Source organism: Macaca fascicularis, chromosome 2, assembly GCF_037993035.2.
Source record: "Macaca fascicularis isolate 582-1 chromosome 2, T2T-MFA8v1.1".
Taxonomy (NCBI): Eukaryota; Metazoa; Chordata; class Mammalia; order Primates; family Cercopithecidae; genus Macaca; species Macaca fascicularis.
In genome coordinates this window covers 51,641,843-51,661,450 of record NC_088376.1, presented here as the reverse complement: position 1 = coordinate 51,661,450, position 19,608 = coordinate 51,641,843, and the positions used below count along the sequence as shown (strand labels likewise).

General features: G+C 37.1%; 1 protein-coding gene across 1 annotated transcript in view; it reads right to left on the bottom strand.

Annotated features, from left to right (window-relative positions):
* Positions 1–16,705, bottom strand: part of CPB1 (carboxypeptidase B1) — a 31,649-nt gene extending 14,944 nt beyond the window's left edge. Inside the window, exons 1-6 of the mRNA XM_005546051.5 lie at positions 16,620–16,705; positions 16,437–16,512; positions 9,877–10,001; positions 3,699–3,798; positions 3,509–3,610; positions 2,559–2,660 (exon numbers count right to left, since the gene is read on the bottom strand). Coding sequence (XP_005546108.2) covers positions 2,559–2,660; positions 3,509–3,610; positions 3,699–3,798; positions 9,877–10,001; positions 16,437–16,512; positions 16,620–16,690 — 576 coding nt within the window. The 5' untranslated portion in view covers positions 16,691–16,705. The remainder of the gene's footprint in view (positions 1–2,558; positions 2,661–3,508; positions 3,611–3,698; positions 3,799–9,876; positions 10,002–16,436; positions 16,513–16,619) is intronic.
* Between the last annotated feature and the right edge of the window lie 2,903 nt (positions 16,706–19,608).

Below are 19,608 nucleotides of genomic sequence, written 5' to 3'. Positions count from 1 at the left end.
TTATGAAGAGGAATGTCATGGAAAAATGGAACATATAATGCTGTTAAAATTTACAAAGACTGTTGAATGTTAACTTTGGTAACAAAAACAGTATTTCCTATTGAGGATGGACAATATTAATATTTAAAAAGCAATCAGCAAATTACTACCAATACTTAATATTTTTATTTATAATTGTTATTTGTAATTCTTCTCTGCTTCCAGGATATTTCTATTGCATCCTTCTTATTTTAACTTTTTACTTTAATGAGAAACTTATTTAATTAAAGACTTCTGAAGAACATATATACTCATTTCTTTTCAGATAACAACTACAATAGCTTTTTTCAAAGTTACTAAGGTGTAAGTGTAAGACCTAGTTCTGGTAAGAAGTTCTGTGGATAGCTCTGCGTGTACCTAATAATGTCATTTAGAAATGTATTTCTTTTCTATGAAACCTCCTGTAGATGATCTCACTAGAGGGAATGTCCAATATAACAAGATAATGAGAATGCCTCTCATAATAAGCTCACACTCAGGGACTTTGGGGAGGCTCTCACCAACACCCCAAGCTGCATAGTGATGGGAGTTTCCTTTGTTGTCTTTCTCAAGAAGGGACAATCCTGTTGTCCCTGTTAAGTAATGTAGACATTTATCTATGAATGAGGGACATCATGCCCATTTAATAAGTTCCCTTAGTCATGGTCCCTCTGATCCAGCATCATACTAAACTTAAATTCAACCCTTCCCTAGGCTTACTTGAATAAACTTTAAAATAGATTAGACTTCTATGTGTGAACAGTTTTTATATACTATTAGTAATTTTTTATATATATATAAATTAATTACAATATTACATGATCAAGCATGTGCTTTTTAGGTTACAGGAGCTATACAATCATGTTCTTTTAATGATCTGCAAATTGGAAAAATAGTAAAATTTCATTCTAAGGTCCAGTTATCTTCTTCTAAAAGGCAGACGGTGAGCTACATAGTGAAGCTAAGTGATGCCAATCTGATACATAATGTCTAGAAACCAAGACTATATAACAAATATATACGGAAGTGCTTCACACAAAAATTATGTTGTATATGATAATATTCTTACACATTTAAAGCACTTCAATGTTTTCAACTTTTAAATTTGAAATAATTTTAGACTTACAGAAGAATTGCAAAAGTAGTTCCCATATACCTGTCATCCAGCTTCCTGAATGTTACCATCTTACATACCCATGGTATAATTTTCAAAGTGAAGAAATTAACAGTGATACAATACTATAAACTAATTTATAGACTTTATTCAGATTTCACAAGTTTATCCACTAATATCCTTTTTCCATTCTCGTTTTCAATCTGGGATCCTACATTGCCTTTATTTGTCTTGTCTCCATTGTCTCCTCTGATCTGTGACAGGTCTTCAGTCTTTTTGTGTTTTATGACTTTAATACTGTTGAAGAGTTCTGGTCAGGTTATTTTGCAGAATGCCCCTTACTTTGAGTTTGTCTAAATTATTTTTCAAAATTAAATTTTGTTTATGATTGAAGGGAGGTCACTTATTTTAAGGAAGAATGCCACATATCACCATGTGATATGTCTTTTCACTGAATAATATCTGAAGGTACATGATATTGATATGTCTTATTTATTACTGGTGATGTCAACCTTGATCACTTGTTAAGGTAGTTCCTTCTGCTAGGTTTATCCACTGTAAGTCTTCCCTTTATAATGAATACATTTTTGGGAGGAGATAACTTTGAGACTGTACAAATATCCTGTTTCTCCCTAAACTTTTACCCACTAATTTTATATACATCGTGGATTTGCCTGACATGATTATTGCTGTGGTGTTCTAGTGATGATTTTATGTTTTGCTCATTCTTTGTACATATATTAGTTGTAATTCTTCTGCAAGAAGGAGTTGTTCTTTGCCTCTCTTTTATTTATTGAATCGTCTATGCATATCAGTACAGACTTATGCATATTTTAAAACTTGTTTTTAAAAGGCTTATACATATATCTTGTTACTAGAATGATAAGGCATGAAAAACAGTATCATTTAGAGTAAGGACTACTATGCACTGTTTTCTTTTCTTCTGAAGTAAACAATTATTATTAGCCAGGAGATAATGATCCAATTGGTTTAACCACAACCATTAGGTTTTACATGACCAACCACTATACTAGCTGTTGGACTCTCTACCAAATGTGGGTGAGAAAGTTCAGATGAATGAAATTCAAATAAATACATTTTTTTTTGTTTTTTTTTTTGGAGATGAGGTTTCACCATGTTGCGCAGGCTGGTCTCCAATTCCTGGGCCCAAGCAATCCAGCTGTCTCGGCCTCCCAAAGTGCTAGGGTTATAGGCATGAACCACTGCACCTGGCCCATAAATAGAATTTTCTGTTTAAAATCTTGCCTTATAAAGGTCTGTTGGTGGAAGTTGAAACTAGTTTCCAAAATTGGGAACTTGTAATTGTGGATTTTTTTCTGTGTTATTATTCTCTCTAGGTTTTAAGGAATTAATTGAAAATTAAAACATACATTTCTCTTTGCCAAAAACCACTCTACACACTGACCTCTCTTACAAACCACTGGCAAAATGCAGGAGAAATCCACTCTCTGGCATGGAAACCACAGTCTATGAAAATGGCAGGCTTATTTTGTCCAGCTTTGCCAACCTATTGCAAACAAAAGGAAAAGGAAAACCATGATTCATCATAGGACATTCAGGGGTTAACCTCCACTACCTGTCTGGGCTTGAGACTCAACAAGTGAAACCCAACAGCAGCAAGAACTGGATCCCATGATTAAATTAAAATATAATACTAACACAGTATGTTCTCGCTTCTAGACTCACAATGTTTGAGCTGAAAGCTTATATGGCTGTTTATTACTTTTATTAAGCTTGACAAGCTCATATTTTCAGATGATGCTTGATTACCCTGCTTAATTGTACTCATGTGGAGGTTATTTTCAGCTACTGTTATTAGGTGACATGACCAAGACAACTGGATGAGTAATTAGAAGTAATCATGATTATTGCTAATCTTGTAAGAATTTTTACTACTCTCTCACTTATTCCTTGTCTTTTTATTTCCTTCATTAGAATTACATGACAAAAATGGTGTTAGAAAATGACAGAAACAAATTGTTGATATGCTTTGTAATGTTGTCTGATAGACATGAAGTTTATGAACCTCTTTAGCAAATGGATTTGCAAACGACAGCTGGGAAAGAAGAATTTCATCAAGGTAGATAATCATTTACATTGCTTACAGGAATGTGGTTAAATTTATAGGTCTTCTCTTATTTTATTGCATTTTTCCTTTTGAATAAATCAAAATAATGATTTAAAAATCCACATATGATAAAAGAAGCTGGGGAATCTGGTTCCCTCGGGGTTGTAGGCAGGAAAGAGTTATAACAATGTTTGGGATAAGCATGTCTGTGAAACAGATGTTCATATGTTAGAATTCATTGATTTAAAGCCCTCAGACATGGCAAGGTCATGGTTAAAAATGATTACCTTGAGGAGGTAAATATCACGTCCCTCAAATGTGGTTCCGATAACACTGCGAGAGATGAGGGCTGGATTCTCAGTGGCGACTTGTTGAGTCCAAGCCTCTATCTACCAAATGGAATCATTTGTAGATCAGTGTGGCATTCTTGGTTCAATTCCCAAAGTAATATCTGTCTAAATCATGTGCACATCATACCGTTTCCCACTTGTTGTACTTCACATAACTGTGTCCTGTTGCACGAACCCGGCTATCAAACTGAGCCTCCACCACATTTCTCAGGTTGCTTATCAGTACCCTGCAACGAACCAAAGTGGGTGTTCCTATGAATATAAGTGTATTTTTCCCCAGTGAACACACATAAAGCCCCAGAGCCGCTGCTTTAGCAGATGGCACAGTGCACTCTCCATAAATTCTCATGTTGTCCTCTGGTTCTTCCTGATGACCTTCAGCTGCTCCAGGGAGATTCTGTTACTGATCGTAAAGAGTGAGTAAGTCACGAAGAAGGATACTGGAGAGTGCAAGCAAAATAGGAACTTCCTCAGCCCAAACCTCAGGTATTTGACTATCTGTGAACCTTAAACTTGGAAAATGGTTGCCCGTGGTACCTGGGACATTTTGGGTCAGGGCCTTGGGTTTCCACACAACAGTATGTACTCGAAGCCTATCTATGGTCTTTCTTCCTCAGGACTTTTCTGAATTTAGAACTAAAAGTCTTGTGTTCCAGAGAGCTACTCAATTCTGGGTAAATGGGAGGAGTTGTCACTTTGGAACTGTCTCTAGGTTCTGAGAAAAAGATCTTGTCTGGAAATTCAGAAATATTAACAAGCTGAAGATTTACTAGGTAAAAGAAGAATGGGTTTAAAGAACTAGTTTCTATTTGCTTGTCTTTTGGGTGGTCTAAGTAATCTAATAATGGCTCTGTAGCAAGGTAATATGAAAAGTGGTAACAGAAACCTTTGAGGCCTACCTGTTTAGATAAATGAATTGTTCAGGTGATAGTTTCCAATCTGAGGCCAGTCTGAAGATATGTGTGTGTGTGTGACTTCACTTCCCTTTCTACTTTGAGTGAAAAGTATGCTTGGAAGAGAGAAAAGTTTATGATCATTAGTATCCTTGATCACAGTACTGTGAATATTACAGACAGAGGCCACTTTGCAGAAATTTCTATTATCCAGTTAAACCTTGAAATGATTTTATCTGACATACAGAGAATTGCAGACACACATCAAAAGTCTGCTTCTCCTCTGGCTGCCCCAAGGACATTCTGATGAAGTATGTCAGGGACATCCTCTGAACCTTCCTCCTGGTCACTCCTTCAACTGGTGAACTTGGGTATGAACTTGCGTCTGTTTTTGGAAAGTGTAATAAATTAATACTAAACGGGATCTGTTTCCTAGCAAAAGACAAACACTTTCTTAAGGTCTTAACTGTCTTAAGGTAGTAATTAAAAAGGAAAAAATGCAGATTTTAGAAGTTATTCCATGGAAAATCATTTTCTATTGAACAGCTGCCAATGCTTTGTGAGTGTATTAGTTTTCTATGGCTGCTGTCAGTTGCCACAGACTTAGTGGTTTAAAATATATAAAATTTATTATTTTATACTTCTGTAGGTTAGAATTCCAACATAAGTCTCACTGGGATAAAAATGAGGTGTGGCTAAAAAAGAGGTATCAAGAGGGAAGCTCTAGGGGAGAATCTAATTCTTTGCCCTTTCTCGTTCTGAGAGGTCACCTGCATTCCTTGGCCATACCCTTTTCTCCACTTTCAAGGCTCCAACAGCAGATAAAGTCCTCACGTCCAATCACTGTGACCTCTTCTCCCTCTCTCTTTCACTTTAAAGATCCATGATTACAGTGGACCTATAGGACAATCCAGAATAATCTCCCTATTTTAGCATCAGCAGATTAGGAACCTTAATTCCGTCTATAACCTTAATTCCTCTTTGTGATAAACATGACATATTCAGATGTTCTGGGGATTAGGATATAGAGTTTTTTGGGGAACGTCAGTCAGTCTGCTATAGTTAGGAACAGTGATTTTAGTCAGCACTATATTCACTACCCCAATTACATTCACTACCCCAATTGAATTGTTAAGGAATAGGGTGGAAGTAGAAGGAATCATGAATAAGGAATCAAAAGATCAAGGTCATAGTTTTGCCCAACTCATAAATTGGCTTTAGAAAAGTCATCTGATCCCTGGACCTTAATGTCATAAGTTTTAGAATGGGGTCATTTGATTAGTAAATATTCAACATCCTTTTCAATTCCAAAATGCTGTGGCTTGATTCCAATCCATAAGCCTTAGTCATTTACATACATGTCTTCCAAGTTTATGAAAAAAATAAAAATTTGCCAGTTACCACTGTCATAACTCAGGAAAACGTGGAGGAAAACTAAAAAATAGATAGTTCAGGAAAATGATATTCAAGGATAACAAAAAACTAAAAACAGACTAACCAAACCAAAACAAAGCAAGCCAAGCAAGACAAAAACCTGGAAACAACGACAACAAAAAATCAACCGACAGAAACTGCTAAGAAGACAATTATGTCTCGATATCATAATGTGAAAGAACAAATCTTACCTAGTAAGGATGAGCTTCTCGGAATGAAAAAAAAAAAATCCAAGAGGAACCAGAAAATGACATCCTCTTTCATTTCAAAGCTTCCAGACATATTGCTATCCTCTTACCTGTACCCAACCCTTTAGTTCAAATTATTTATTTATTTATTTATTTATTTTTGAGATGGAGTCTCGTTCTGTCACCCAGGCTGGCGTGCAGTGGTGCAATCACGGCTCACTGCAAGCTCCGCTTCCCAAGTTCACGCCATTCTCTTGCCTCAGCCTCCCAAGTAGCTGGGACTACAGGCACCCGCCACCGCACCTGGCTAATTTGTTGTATTTTTAGTAGACACGGGGTTTCACTGTGTTAGCCAGGATGGTCTTGATCTCCTGACCTCATGATCCACCTGCCTCGGCCTCCGAAGGTGCTGGGATTACAGGCGTGAGCCACCGCGACCGGCTGAGTTTAAATTATTTAGGAGGATCGGTGACTGTGTGGAGGCTGGCATTTCGTTTGGTACTAAGAGACATTCTGTTGGAGTTATTACTATGTTAAATATTAAACATTTTCATCAATATCCAGGACAAAGAAGCATAAAAAACCAGTTAGTTAAATTGAAGATGACACCCAAGAGTAAAAATATCCTCTAGTAACTTGCAAAAGAGCATCAGAGCGCGGTTGAAATGTGGTGCTGACTTTTGCTTGAAGGTGGGGGACTGACCTCAAATAATCCTTCCCAGTCCTGTGGTTATTTGATTTTATTAGATTTAGGACAAAGTACTACTTTAGCTATATTACAAAATATTATTACTAAATAATGAGCTTCCATTCTAGAAGATTAAAACAATGCCTCACAGCTCCAAAATAGAGAAGCATGTATAGTGTTTTATACTTTTATATGCTCGTTTTATAGTGCCATCCAACTTCTCCTTTTTTTTTTTTCTTTTTTTAAACACGCAAGCAAATTAGATAACTGGGACTCCCAAAAAAGCAAGGAATGCAATGTCTGAGAAGTAAAGAAAGACATGACTCAGTTTTATCCCCCTTTCAGATGTCTGGAAAATGGAATATTTGATCAGTACCTGGATTTTGTGCCCACTGCTATTAAAGAACATTACTACGTGCCTATTGCTATCCTAGGACACCTTCCTGTATACCTCTGAAATATGCAGAAAAATGCTGATATATGTTTGAGCAACAGTCAGTCTCCCTGGATCAAGTAGGGCAAAGGCAATCTTTTACAGTCTGTAGCAAGGAATTCCATGGAGGGCAGGCCACCTAAAGGTTCTGTCAACTTAGCTTCATAACCATAAGTTGGAAATTTACACTATCTGATTTCTAGTCTTTCTGTTACTAAGGGTGAAACTTTGGCATTTAAAACTACAGTTATCTTTCTTTTGCACACATTTTGATTTTTTTCCTATGATAATTTAGGATCTGATTAAAGCTGCCAAATAATACAGGTCTTGGTGAAGAGGGTTGGAAACACTGAAAAATCTGAGAAGTTATTTTGGTAGAACTTGTGTGCAGCGGATGGTTCTTGTTATATACAAACACTACTGCAAATTTTTGCCAGCAGGAAATCGTCTAAATGCAAGTTAGTTACCATATGAGGTAATAATGGGATGCACAGGGACTGTTTGCAACCCCAGCAAGGATATTGCTGGTATGCTTCTCCAGGATTTCCAGGGACTCATTATTATTTAATATTTCAAAAATTATACGCTACAAATGTGCTAAGCAGTGAACAGAGAAGCAAAAATTAACAAGCTCTTAGCCCTCAGGGGATGTCCTATGTTCTAGATGAGACAACATTCATACACAATTCCCAAAAAGTTCACCACTAAAAAGGAAAGGGAATTTTCTATCCGATTATAAATAGAGATTGAAATTCTATCAGAAACCATTTTACTGTTTTGTGATAAGGGTAGAATTAAGACATCATTCAGGTAGCTAGAGTTAATCTATGGTCACTGATCTTTGTTTTTCTTAAAGAATTACAAAGAAACTGATCTTTTTGAATGCTTCTGAAGGCTCCAAGGACTAGAATTTTAGATGTCCTTTTCAGTATAATAAAAAGAGCAAAATGTTATAGACATGAGTCTTAATCACATTTTGAGACTTACTAGATTATATCTGTGTTGTAAAAAGACAGTCAATTCTTAAGGTCACATTTTGACACTTCCCTCAGGCAGAAAGCACATAACTAAGCTTTGTGAGGCATGATAATGGGGTTAAACATAGCAGTTTCTGTAGACTCTTAAAAAATGTATAATCTCCCTCTTTGTACAACAGTAAACCATAGTAGCATTCTCAGCAATATAATACCAGTTGTAATTTATTTATGTATTGTTTTGTTTTATTTTTACAACAGCCCTTTGAAAGAGGCATTATGTCTTCATTTTATGGATAAGAAAGCTGAAGCTCAGAAAGGTTGAGCAAATTACCCACAACCACACAGCAATGTGCAAAGCCAGGATTAGAATCTGGTCTGTTTTTTCCCCAAAGCCTTTACTTGTTGCACTATGCTACACCACTTCTCTAATGGAGGTGCAGATTTTATAGGTGACAATTCTGACATCTTCACTGGCACAGATACTATTCTTTTACATTTTTACGATGTGAAAAACAAGAAAAATTTCTGTTAAAATTATATAGGTTACATTTTTCCAAAACATAATGAAGACTTGAGTTTGTGATGGGGGATTGCTGGATAAACATTCGAATGTTCAGGACCAGAGCCCAAGACTTTGTCTTTGTTCCTGCCTAATCCACCCACTGGAAGAGGACCTCTGCTTTGTACTAGAGACCTTGTTTCTTCCTTCCCTCTTATGCAAATGTCCTGGGTTAGCATGGTCTCTCGCGCTTCTAAGCCCTAGCATATGGTCTGTTCTCTGCCTAAAGTATGGTTTTTTTCCTCGTCTTTGTCTGGCTAATCAACTCCTACTCATCTTTCAGTTCTCAGCTGAAGAATCATTTCCTAGGACAGCCCTCCCTGACCCCTAGACTTGGTCTATTCTTCTGAACTCCAGCTCTTTACTCTTCTTACCATCTATTAAATACTACCACAATTCCTTATTTAAAGTCTGTTTTCCCCTAAAGGATGTGAGGCCATATCTGTCCTTATTGGAACTTGATACATGTAGACATTCAATATTGATTTGTTGGATCAGCAAATGGACAATTGCCTTTACTTAGGAAGACATTCTTGTCATGAAAGACCTAGATGAACCAAAGTGGTATTCAGTGAGGGAGACAGGATCAGCTTAGCCAACTACTCTAGTCTTTTCTTTGCATCTTTCTTTCCATGCCTTCTCCTACCATTAGACATAGTGGTGGGACTTTAGAGAAAAAAGGACAGAAGGGTCATTCAGACTGACTCTATACTTATCCTTATGCTAAAAATGCATAAATAGCCCTCATAGCTCACAATAGGTCTGGCTAATACCCTGGAAAGAAGAGCTGATAAGATTTGGGGTTAAAACTATGTCTGGCTGAGAATAGAGTATCCATTGGTTAGGCCTGTACTCTATACATTGCTTGTAAAATGGACCAAGTCAGATATCTGGCAGAAGACTTGGGATTCAAGAATAAAAACCATTTTCATTAGAGCAATAGCTAAACACAAAATCCATCAGAACTGAAGTCTTAAGACTTGGAATCCAGGGCCAGCTCTGCTGTTACCTATTTGTGGGGTCCTGGGGAAGGCATGGTCTTGGTCTCATTTCTACCCTCCCAGAGTTATTCAAAGGCTCAGATGAAAGCATGCATGGGAGAGAATTTTAATATTTATAAAACATAAACTTACTCGTGTTGTAGTTCATTCTGCTTTAGAACATTCTCCACAGTGACAATATCTTCTGCTTTAACACGGAAGTCAACTGTACTGTGAGGTTTGATTTGTGTGACAGAATCTGGCTTCCAGAAGTCAATCTGAATAAAGGGCAAGATAAACTATATTGGATACCTATAATTCAATGGGTGAATGATCATCTGTGAGCATGTTATTGCTCTACTCAATTGAGTTATTTTCAAAATCAAATCATTCATGAAATTTGTTGAAAATATTTCCTTTGAGTGAACAAGGGTTGGAACCAAGCAGTTAGATGTTGATAAAACTGTTTACAAATACATATATAACCTTGATTGATTATCAATGAACATGAAAAAACATATAATCATTTCCCATAATGCTAGTTAGTTGTATTCTGTAACTGTTCTTTTCTATTTATTGATTTTCTGGATCACTAGCTTATTGGGGTAGTAGTGTTGTGGTAATGGATCTATGTGTTAGATGAATGATGAATTAACTAGAACTACAAAAATTAATGGAGAAATGTAAAGCTATTTTACTTTTTAATGGACTTATGCGTTTTTCTTGGAACTCAATTCTGTGCAAGTCACAGTAATATGCGGAACCAGGAGCATCCCTGACCTCTGGTGGATACATCAGGAAGAAAAATGATATCTTTTCACAATGGGTATATTGGCACTGTGGCTGGAAACAAATTGCTCTTGGGGATCCAGTCATGTACCGACATTTTCATTTATTTTGTTACTCATCAACTATTGTTGAGAACCTATGATATGCTAGGCTCTGTGTCTGAGACTAGGAATACATTAGTGGGCAAATCAAACATGGCCTTTGTCTTTATAGGGGAGACGTTAGAGAATATGAAGCCCAAAACAGCATTTTTTAAAAAATCTGTGGATGTGTGGTTTTAAGTATCACTTTTCAGTGGAAAAATATTAACTAAAACATACTGCGTCTTGTAGGTGTCTGTTTTTCTCTTCCTTGCTTGTGCTAAGTGGAAGCCTAGAAGTCTGAGGTCAGCCTGACATTGGGTCTTTCTTTGTCCCTGTGTCTCAGCCAATCTCTGTTCAGATGTTTGCACATTGCTTTGGGGCTAGAAACGTGTCTGATGGTGATATTTAGGACCACTGCTTGGAAACTTGGAAGGGAGTCTGCGCAGACTTAGAGGCTGTGCAGCAGAAACTGATGAGGTAATACTATAAGACATCTCAGTTTCAGATACACTTGTGGGGCTCCCAGTAACCTATATTCTGTCCTGGCAAGCTTCAAACCACTGTAGATATTTAGAGGTGGTGAGTCATGAAGCAGGCCCATAAGGAATGTCAGGGCCATGGGAGGCAGGGATACTGGCATTCCAGAAGAAAAAAGCATGAGGTGAGGTGAGTGTCACAAAGGGATTGAAAGGAGAGAGTATCAATGTTTGGATAAGGATTGGCTGTAGAAGGTGACCTAGTGAGTCAAGGATGAGAGGGTTCAATGAAGTGTGGAAGTATAAAGACATGCTAAGAATAGGACAGAGAAAGCAAGGGACTGGTGACAACTTCTAGTTAGCCAACATTGTGGAGAGAAGGGCAATGAAGATAAGCACATTATAAGAGAAAGCGTATTTTTGAAACTTAGCTCTGAATTTTGTTCCTAATAAACACCTGTCATTCTATGGTGTGGTGGGAGAGGGAGGGATGTCTTTATTATAGACGACAAGGTTGAGAATTGGCAAAACACATAAAGTCCTCCACGTATCTGTAGCTGACCTGACAGTGTCCTGCTGGTACATAATTGCGGGGACCTTTTAGTGTGCTCCGTGTACTCCCGTTGCTAAGATCTGCTCTCTGTGCCTGAGGGTTCTTTCCTATAGAACTGGGAAAAGTCAAATTCTCAGCTCCAGGTAGACACGAGGTACCAAGGAAATTACTCTTTGTGGTTCAACCAATAATCCTGAATAGCGAATGTTGAACTACTCCAACTCCTTCACCTCTTAGGTGGAATAATTCTGAAGTGTGTTGTTTGTACACATTCCTAGCGTTTCCCTGTGGGTTTACCTCCAGTTGTCCTCTGGTAGCTGGCTTAACACCGTTTCCTTTGTTGGCTGCCTTTACTTCTATGTAGCACTCCCCACTTCTTTACCAGGGCTCCCTGCGCTTCCCAGACAAAATTCTTTCCCTTGAATCTTTGTCTCGGGGTCTACTTTGGAAGAGCCTATATTAAGATGCCAGCTTTCCACTCAAAGCATCAAATGCCTGCATGATGTTCTTGGTGGTGGTTCTAGCAGAACCTTGTGTATATCTAGTGCCGCTTCAGAACAGCTTAATTGATTATAAATGGTTTTCTTTCTAATATCAAACTGAAAATTGCCATCTGTATCCTCCTAAGCTCTTACCCATTGGTCCTAGCTCTGCCAAGTATTAGAAGAGTATATGTATATATGTAGAGAAAGTGTTACTTTTAAGATTACGGTGTGAGCATTATGGATTCTTTAAGAGGGGGCAAATAAATCTCATAAATATGTTTGACAGAAACTTACAGACCTAACCTGAGGTTGCTTAAAAATTTCAGTTTGATATGGAGAAAACTAGTTAGCAAATCTGTCAACATAGAACTCTCTGGAGTGCCGCGTGTGTGACACAGACCCCCTATACTGAAGTTAGTCTCTGGTACTTCCTAGGAGAAACATGGCTGGAAATCAGGAGCGATGCTATAGTCTCACAGGTGTTTACCTGTGCACCAAATATGAATACAGGTATTAAAGTCAAAGTAATAACATAAGGTGATAAATTTCAGAAATTACTAAGACCTTGTGAATGAGATGTATGTCTGAAATATAAACATGGAGTAAAATATAGGATGTAGATGTAGGGAATTAAACTATACATTATGAAGTTAGAAAACTGAAGTTATAAAATTATAAATGTGACAAAGAACCATACAGAACATTTATTGGATGATTAAGAGATATCTTTAAATGATAGCATTATATTAATTTAATCAGTCGGCTGCCTAACAACTAAAGAATCCTTCCTAAAATATCTCGGAAAGCTAGCCCAAAAGCAAGATAAAGTAGCATGCCAACCTGAAATTTTTCTGGGAATAAGATTGGCCAATAAAAATATAAATATTGGTGTTGGGGATCTTTGTTTCTTCAGAAGTTTGCATGAATTTGTTTCTTCATGTTGCATTTGACTATAAGTCAAACATCTGATAGGCTTTTCATTTATCTTGGTGAAATTTTCCTTTTTTGTTGGAAAAGAAAGCAACTTCTACTCAAGGCCCAATTCCAGACAGCAGGGAGGAACTTACCGGTACAGTAGGAATGACAAGAACATTGGAAGACAGTAACCATGTTACTCTAGGTATAGAGAAAAATGCACCTTAAATTTGAGAAACACAGACTTCAAGACAGTCCAGAGAAAAGTGAATAGGTTTTATAGTGAATGCCTCCAATAAAGGAAAAAGTACAACCCTGATTGTGAGGAGATAAAATAAAATCCTTACTATTCAATTATAGATGAGAAAAGAGGGGCTACTGGAGTACAGTGTGGTTACAAATCTGTCCAATATATTCAGCATTTAAAAGGACATGTTCAAAAGCTGAGAGGAAGGACACATGGCCAAGGATGAATACAAAGACTGGATGCCCTTGTAATGATCTTATCAGGAAGGCTACAGACCAGAATATGCTGTTCCCATAATTGCTAAGGAGAATAAAAATCTCATTTCAATCATGTTGAAAATAAAAGAATAAAGAAGAAATATGTTGGGTCCAACTGCTTGGAGCTAAAGCATGATGTCTGCAGCCAGAGGAAAGAAAGAAGCCCTATTTAACTCTTTTTTGGCTTCTGTGTTTTCCAAGAGAGAGTTACACTATCCCTTGTTTATTCGATTACTACTGAGAGATGAAATTACCACAAGGATAAGTAAAGAGTTTTTCATGTTATGATTTAAGCAGAAATACCTTCTTTGGAAAGAGAACATTGAGGCCCAAGGTAGATGAGGACATAGGTGATTGATTATACCAGCCATATAAATTGTATTCAAAATTTCAGACCTAATGATAGTAATAGCAGCAAACACATGTAGTTCTTACTATTTAAGTTCTAAGTGCTTTACCTATATTAATTCATTTACATCTCACAACAATCCCCTACATAAAATAGTATTATCGTCTTCATTTTACAAATGAGGAAGTTGAGACCCAGAGAGGTGTCCAAGTTTGACTAACAAGTAGTAGGGCTAGGAACTGAACCCAGGCAGTCTGAGTCCAGACTCTCTGCTCTTGACCACTATGAAATGCTGAATTTTAGATAATTAAAAAAAAATACTGCAGATGTGATTGCAGAACTTTCTCAGCAATCTTGGAAGAATCAGAGCTTGAAGGGCTCACTGGGGAGTAGAGGGAGCAAGTTTTAGATTTTATAGACAAGAAAACAGGTGAAGCCCAGAAGCAGGAGCTGCTGGGGCCTGGCATGGATTCTGGCAAAGCTGCAGAGTAAACTGGAAGCAGATGGATTGTGAATGCTGAGAAAAGGAAGCTGTGGTCTCTGGGAGTCAGTATAGTTTAAAGCAAGAATAAGTCAGGCCCAATTAACTTCACCTTATTTTTGGATGACAGCACTAACTTGGTAGAATGTTGAATCGTGATCTTAGTAAAGTATTTGATGAAGTCTCTGCATTGATATCTTTCTTTATAAACCAGAAAGCGTCAGGCAGAGTTACCCCTAGGTAACACCCCACTAGTTTGGGTAGTTGAGTAAACTCATGCAAGGAGACTAGGTTAACGAATCACTTCAGTGCTTAACATTATGTCTGGTACATTGGAGATTCATGATAAATATGTACTGAATGAGTGAAACATGAAGAAGGCCTCTAATTCAGTGACTCCTGACCTACTTAATATTTTCTTTTATCAGTGACAAGGATAAAAGTTGAACAGGCATGATTATCAAACTCGCTGGAGATACAAAGTTAGGGGGAAGAATTATTGCCCTGGATGACTGAATTAGTCTCCTAAAAGATCTCAACATGCTGAAAACAGCTATCACGATAAATCTTAAAAGTGTAAATCTAAAATGCTACATATAGGTGAAAAAAGTCAATTAGGTAAGCACAGAAGGAGGGATACCCTGTTCGAGGGTGATTCATGTGAGGAAAAAAAATTTACCTAATGGTTTTGATTGAACACAGGTTTAATATAAGCTTATAGTGTTCTATGACTGCCCAAGATGCTAAAAGGAATCTTAGGCACCATTAATAAATGTCTGCTTTACAAATGAAGGCAAGCAACGGCCCTGTAGTATGTATTAATCAGAGCACACCTGGAGGTCCATTGTCAATTCTGGTAACTACATTTAAAAAAAGAAATGTAGACAGAAAGACTGAGCTGTATCTAGAGGTGAGCAGAATGATCAAGAGTCTGTAAACCAGTTTTAAGAAAAATTACAGAAAGCCTGAAAAAGATAAATCTTAGAGGTAACATGATATTTGGCTCAGCTAAGCCCAACAGGTCAAAGTTAGAGAAAGAAGTTTTCAGCTCAGAATAAGGAAGCAAACAGTTGGAATGATTTGCAAGGCAAGTGGGCTATTCCAAAAAGTAGTAAATGAACTATTCCCGGAATTACTCAAACAGGTTTTACCAGGGGTAGCAACTGCGGATGCTGTTTCCCAGAAGGAAATTCTGGATTTGAGTGAATCGCCAGAATAGATGAGTTTATATTTCTTTCAATTCTGAACTTCTGAGCCTGTGATTATGACACTATCCACCTTCTTCTTCCTTCCTCTAGGCCTTAAAAGCTACAGAATGACTATACGTGTGTGTGTGTGTGTGTGTGTGTGTGTGTGTGTGTGTATAAGCTAGCAGATTATTTTAGTTTATATATTTATGAAAAAATGGCATTGGCCCAAGTGGAACTACTGTATTTGTGGTCGGCAATAGCTTCCTGCTACATTATATATACAGTTTAAAATGTCAGTTCTCACCTCGTATATAGTGGATAAAAAAAATATAGCACAGAGATGTCAGTTTTTTGAAAGCAAAAGAGAAGTATGAAAATCACTCATGGCTTTTTACCTTCTTTTTCCCCCTTATGTCATATCATTAGGGGGACCTGAATCAAGGTCATGCAAACCCAAGCTGTTTGATTTGGAATGAAAGAAAATCAAAAAGGACAGATGATACATGGGATGTGGAAATGAATTTGAAGTTGGACAAAAGCCCAGTTTTTCAGTAATATCCAGGTTGATCATTTTTCTCTTTTGCCTTAGAAGGAAAGTGACTGCACATTAGATGTTCTGTGACCTTCGTGACAGTTCCAACTCATCCAGTTGTCACTCTGTCAGCTCTTTTAAAAGTTACCATGGATTTATAATGCTACAGGGCTTATGGCAATCTAATTTAGGCAGAAATAGATGACATTATGGCATTAAATGTTTTCCAAGATTTTATTTCTTGCTACCAAAAGTGCTATAGTTAATATTTCATGTTATTTTTTTCCCATTGTTGGAATCACAGTGCGATCTAAGATTTTAAATTACATGTGAAGCAAATCAAAATTGTTACTTACCTGGGTGGTGCTGGCCAAATTGCGGATTACGTTAATGTGATTTTCATCTTCAACATTAACACGGAACACCTTCTCGCTGAATAGTGAGATAGTAGAAGCACAGAAAATTTAAGTTGAGTGATGTGTCCAAATCTTGGGGCTAGCAAGGAAGAAGGACTTGCTCATTAAAGATGGCTTACTTACCCTTCAAAGTGCTCACCACCATGATGAGCAGATGCCAGGGCCACAGTTGCCAGAACCAAGAGCGCCAACATTGTGTCTGACTAGGCCTCGTGGGTAGGTCTCATCTGCTTTTATAATCCAGAGTGTTCTTTGCTTTCTTCTCCTGATTGCAAACAGGTGCTACCATATCTTGATTAATAGTTTTCCTAGCATTGTTGCCTTGGTAGCTGTGTAAAGTCTGAGAGAGTATCTCTCTCAACACCTGTGGAAATAGAGTAAACACTCTCAAATTCAACTTATTTAATTTGGATATCAGAACTTGAATAGCCTGGGAGTAAATTAGATTTAAATAAAATCTATTTTGTATTTTTTTCCATTTTGAATTGAGAATTACATACAATAAATTCTGCAGATTTTCGTGTAAAGTTTGATGAATTTTGACAAATGTATAAACCCATGTAATAAACATCTCAAACAAGATATAGAACATTTTCATCACCCTAAAAAATTCCCTTGTGCACTTTTCCAGTCTATTTCTGTACTCCTCTCAGGCAAATGTTACTCTAATTTCTAGCTTTATGCATTAATTTTGCCTGTATTAAACTTAATGTAAATGAGATTATACTATATATATTCCTTTGTTTCTGGCTTCTATCATTCAAGATAATGTTTTTGAGATTTATCAGTATTTTTGTTTGTATTACCATTATTACTGTTAATATTATTTTTGAGACAGAGTCTCGCTCTGTCGCCCAGGTGGGAGTGCAGTGGCGTGTGATCTCAGCTCACTGCAACCTCTACCTCCTGGGTTCAAGTGATTCTTGTGCCTCAGACTCCCGAGTAGCTAGGATTACTGGAATGCACCACCATGCTTGGCTAATTTTTGTATTTTTAGAAGAGACACAGTTTCCCTCTGTTGGCCAGGCTGGCCTTGAACTCCTGGCATCAAGTGGTCTGCCTGCCTCAGCCTCCCAGAGTGCTGGGATTACAGGCATGAGCCACTGTGCTTGGCTTTGTTGGCATTATTGGTTTATTACTTTTTATTAATAAGTGATATTCCATTGTATAGATATGTCATAATTTGTTTAGCTGTTTTACTGTTGAGATATTTGTGTTGTTTCCAATTTTGTGTTATTATTAATAAGGCTGCAATAAATATTTTTGTACAAGTTCTTTACTTGGCATATGTTTTCATTTAAAGGGGGTGAACATGTGAGTGGAATTGTTAAGCAATAGTGTAAATCTAGGTTTAACACAATAAGATTCTGCTAAACATTTTTTCCATCGTGGTTTGTACCATTTTAAGCTTCCATCAGTATCTAGTCGCTTTGTGTTCTCTCCAACACCTTGTAATTTTTAGTATTTAATTTTGGGATTTCTAATGAGTATAAAGTGGTATCTAATTCTAATTTTAACTTGTATTTCCCTGATGATTGGTAGTGGTGAACATCTTTTCATGTGTTTATTGATCATTTGCAAATCTTCTTTTGTGAAGCATCTATTGAAGTCTTTTGCCTTTTTAAAGAAATTGGTTGTGCTTTAATTCTTGTGTTGTAGCTGTTCTTTATATAGTATGGATACAAGTCCTGTGTTAGAAATATGTGTTCCAAATATTTTTCCCGGTATGTGGCTTGCATTTTTATTTTCTCAATGTTATCTTTTGATCAACAGATGTTTTTAATCTTGATAAAGTTTGTTTACCAACATTTTTATTTTATAATTAATGCCTTTACATTTTTTCAAAGGAATTTTTACCTATCTCAAGGTTTCAAACACATTCACCTATTTTTTCTTATAAGAGATTTGTAGTTTGGGGTCTTTATGTAAGATATGAGTCTTTAGTGTAAGATATGAGTCATTCATTTTTAAAATATGGATATTCAGTAGATCCACTATTATTTGTTGAAAAGGTTTTTCTCACATGTTCTAGCACTTTCTCTATGGATCTCAATGTATGGTAATGGCTCTTTAACCTTTATAAAAACTTGTTTATCATGAGAAGCAAGGAGACAAACCAAAATTAGGGACATCCTCCACAAAAACTGACTTTTACCCTCTAGAAATGTCAATATTATGAAAGATAAAGGCTGAGATACTAGTCCAGATTGAAGAAGACTAAAGAGACGTCCTAGATTGGATCCTAAGTTATACACACACACAAAATGCACTAAACACCATGTTAGCCCTGGGAGGCATTAAGGTGAGCCCCAATTCACTGACCAGGGTTGTTATGGATGGTAGAATTACCCTAGACTTCCTCCTTGCAGGCCATGGTAGGGTTTGTGCAATAGTTAATATTGTTAACAATAGTTAACCATCAATGTCTGCCTTAGAAAGACAGGCAGCTGTTTCCTTAAGTTTCAGTATTGACTGTTCCATTTCACCTGAGGCAATAATCTGCGAACAACATTTTTTTTTTTTTTTAAAGTTAAAGAACCATTACCATACTTTGAGATCCATAGAGAAAGTGCTAGAACAAGTGAGAGTTGGTCAGGCACTAGACAACTGCATGCCTCACTGGGGAAAAATAACCAAACATAGGCAAAGGAGATCCTCAGAAGCCAAGAGACAAAATGTCATCATATGCATTCTTTGTGCAAATTTGCCAGGAGGAGCACCCAGATGCTTCAGTCAATTTCTCAGAGTTTTCTAAGAAAGTACTCAGAGAAATGGAAGACCCTCTCTACTAAAGAGAAAGGAAAATTTGAATACATGGCAACGGCAGACAGAGCCTTCGTGAAAAGGAAATGAAAACCTATATCCCTCCTAAAAGGGGGAAAATAAGTTCAAGGATCCTAATGCACCCAAGAGGCCACCTTCAGCCTTTTTCCTGTTCTGTTCTGAGTATTGCCCCCAAATCAAAGCAGAACATCTCAGCCTATCCATCAGCAATGTTGTAAAGAAACTGGGAGAGATAGGAAATAACACTGCTGCAGATGACAAGCAGCCTTACAAAAAAAAAGGCTGTGAAGCTGAAAGAATAATATGAAAAGGATATTGTTGCACACTG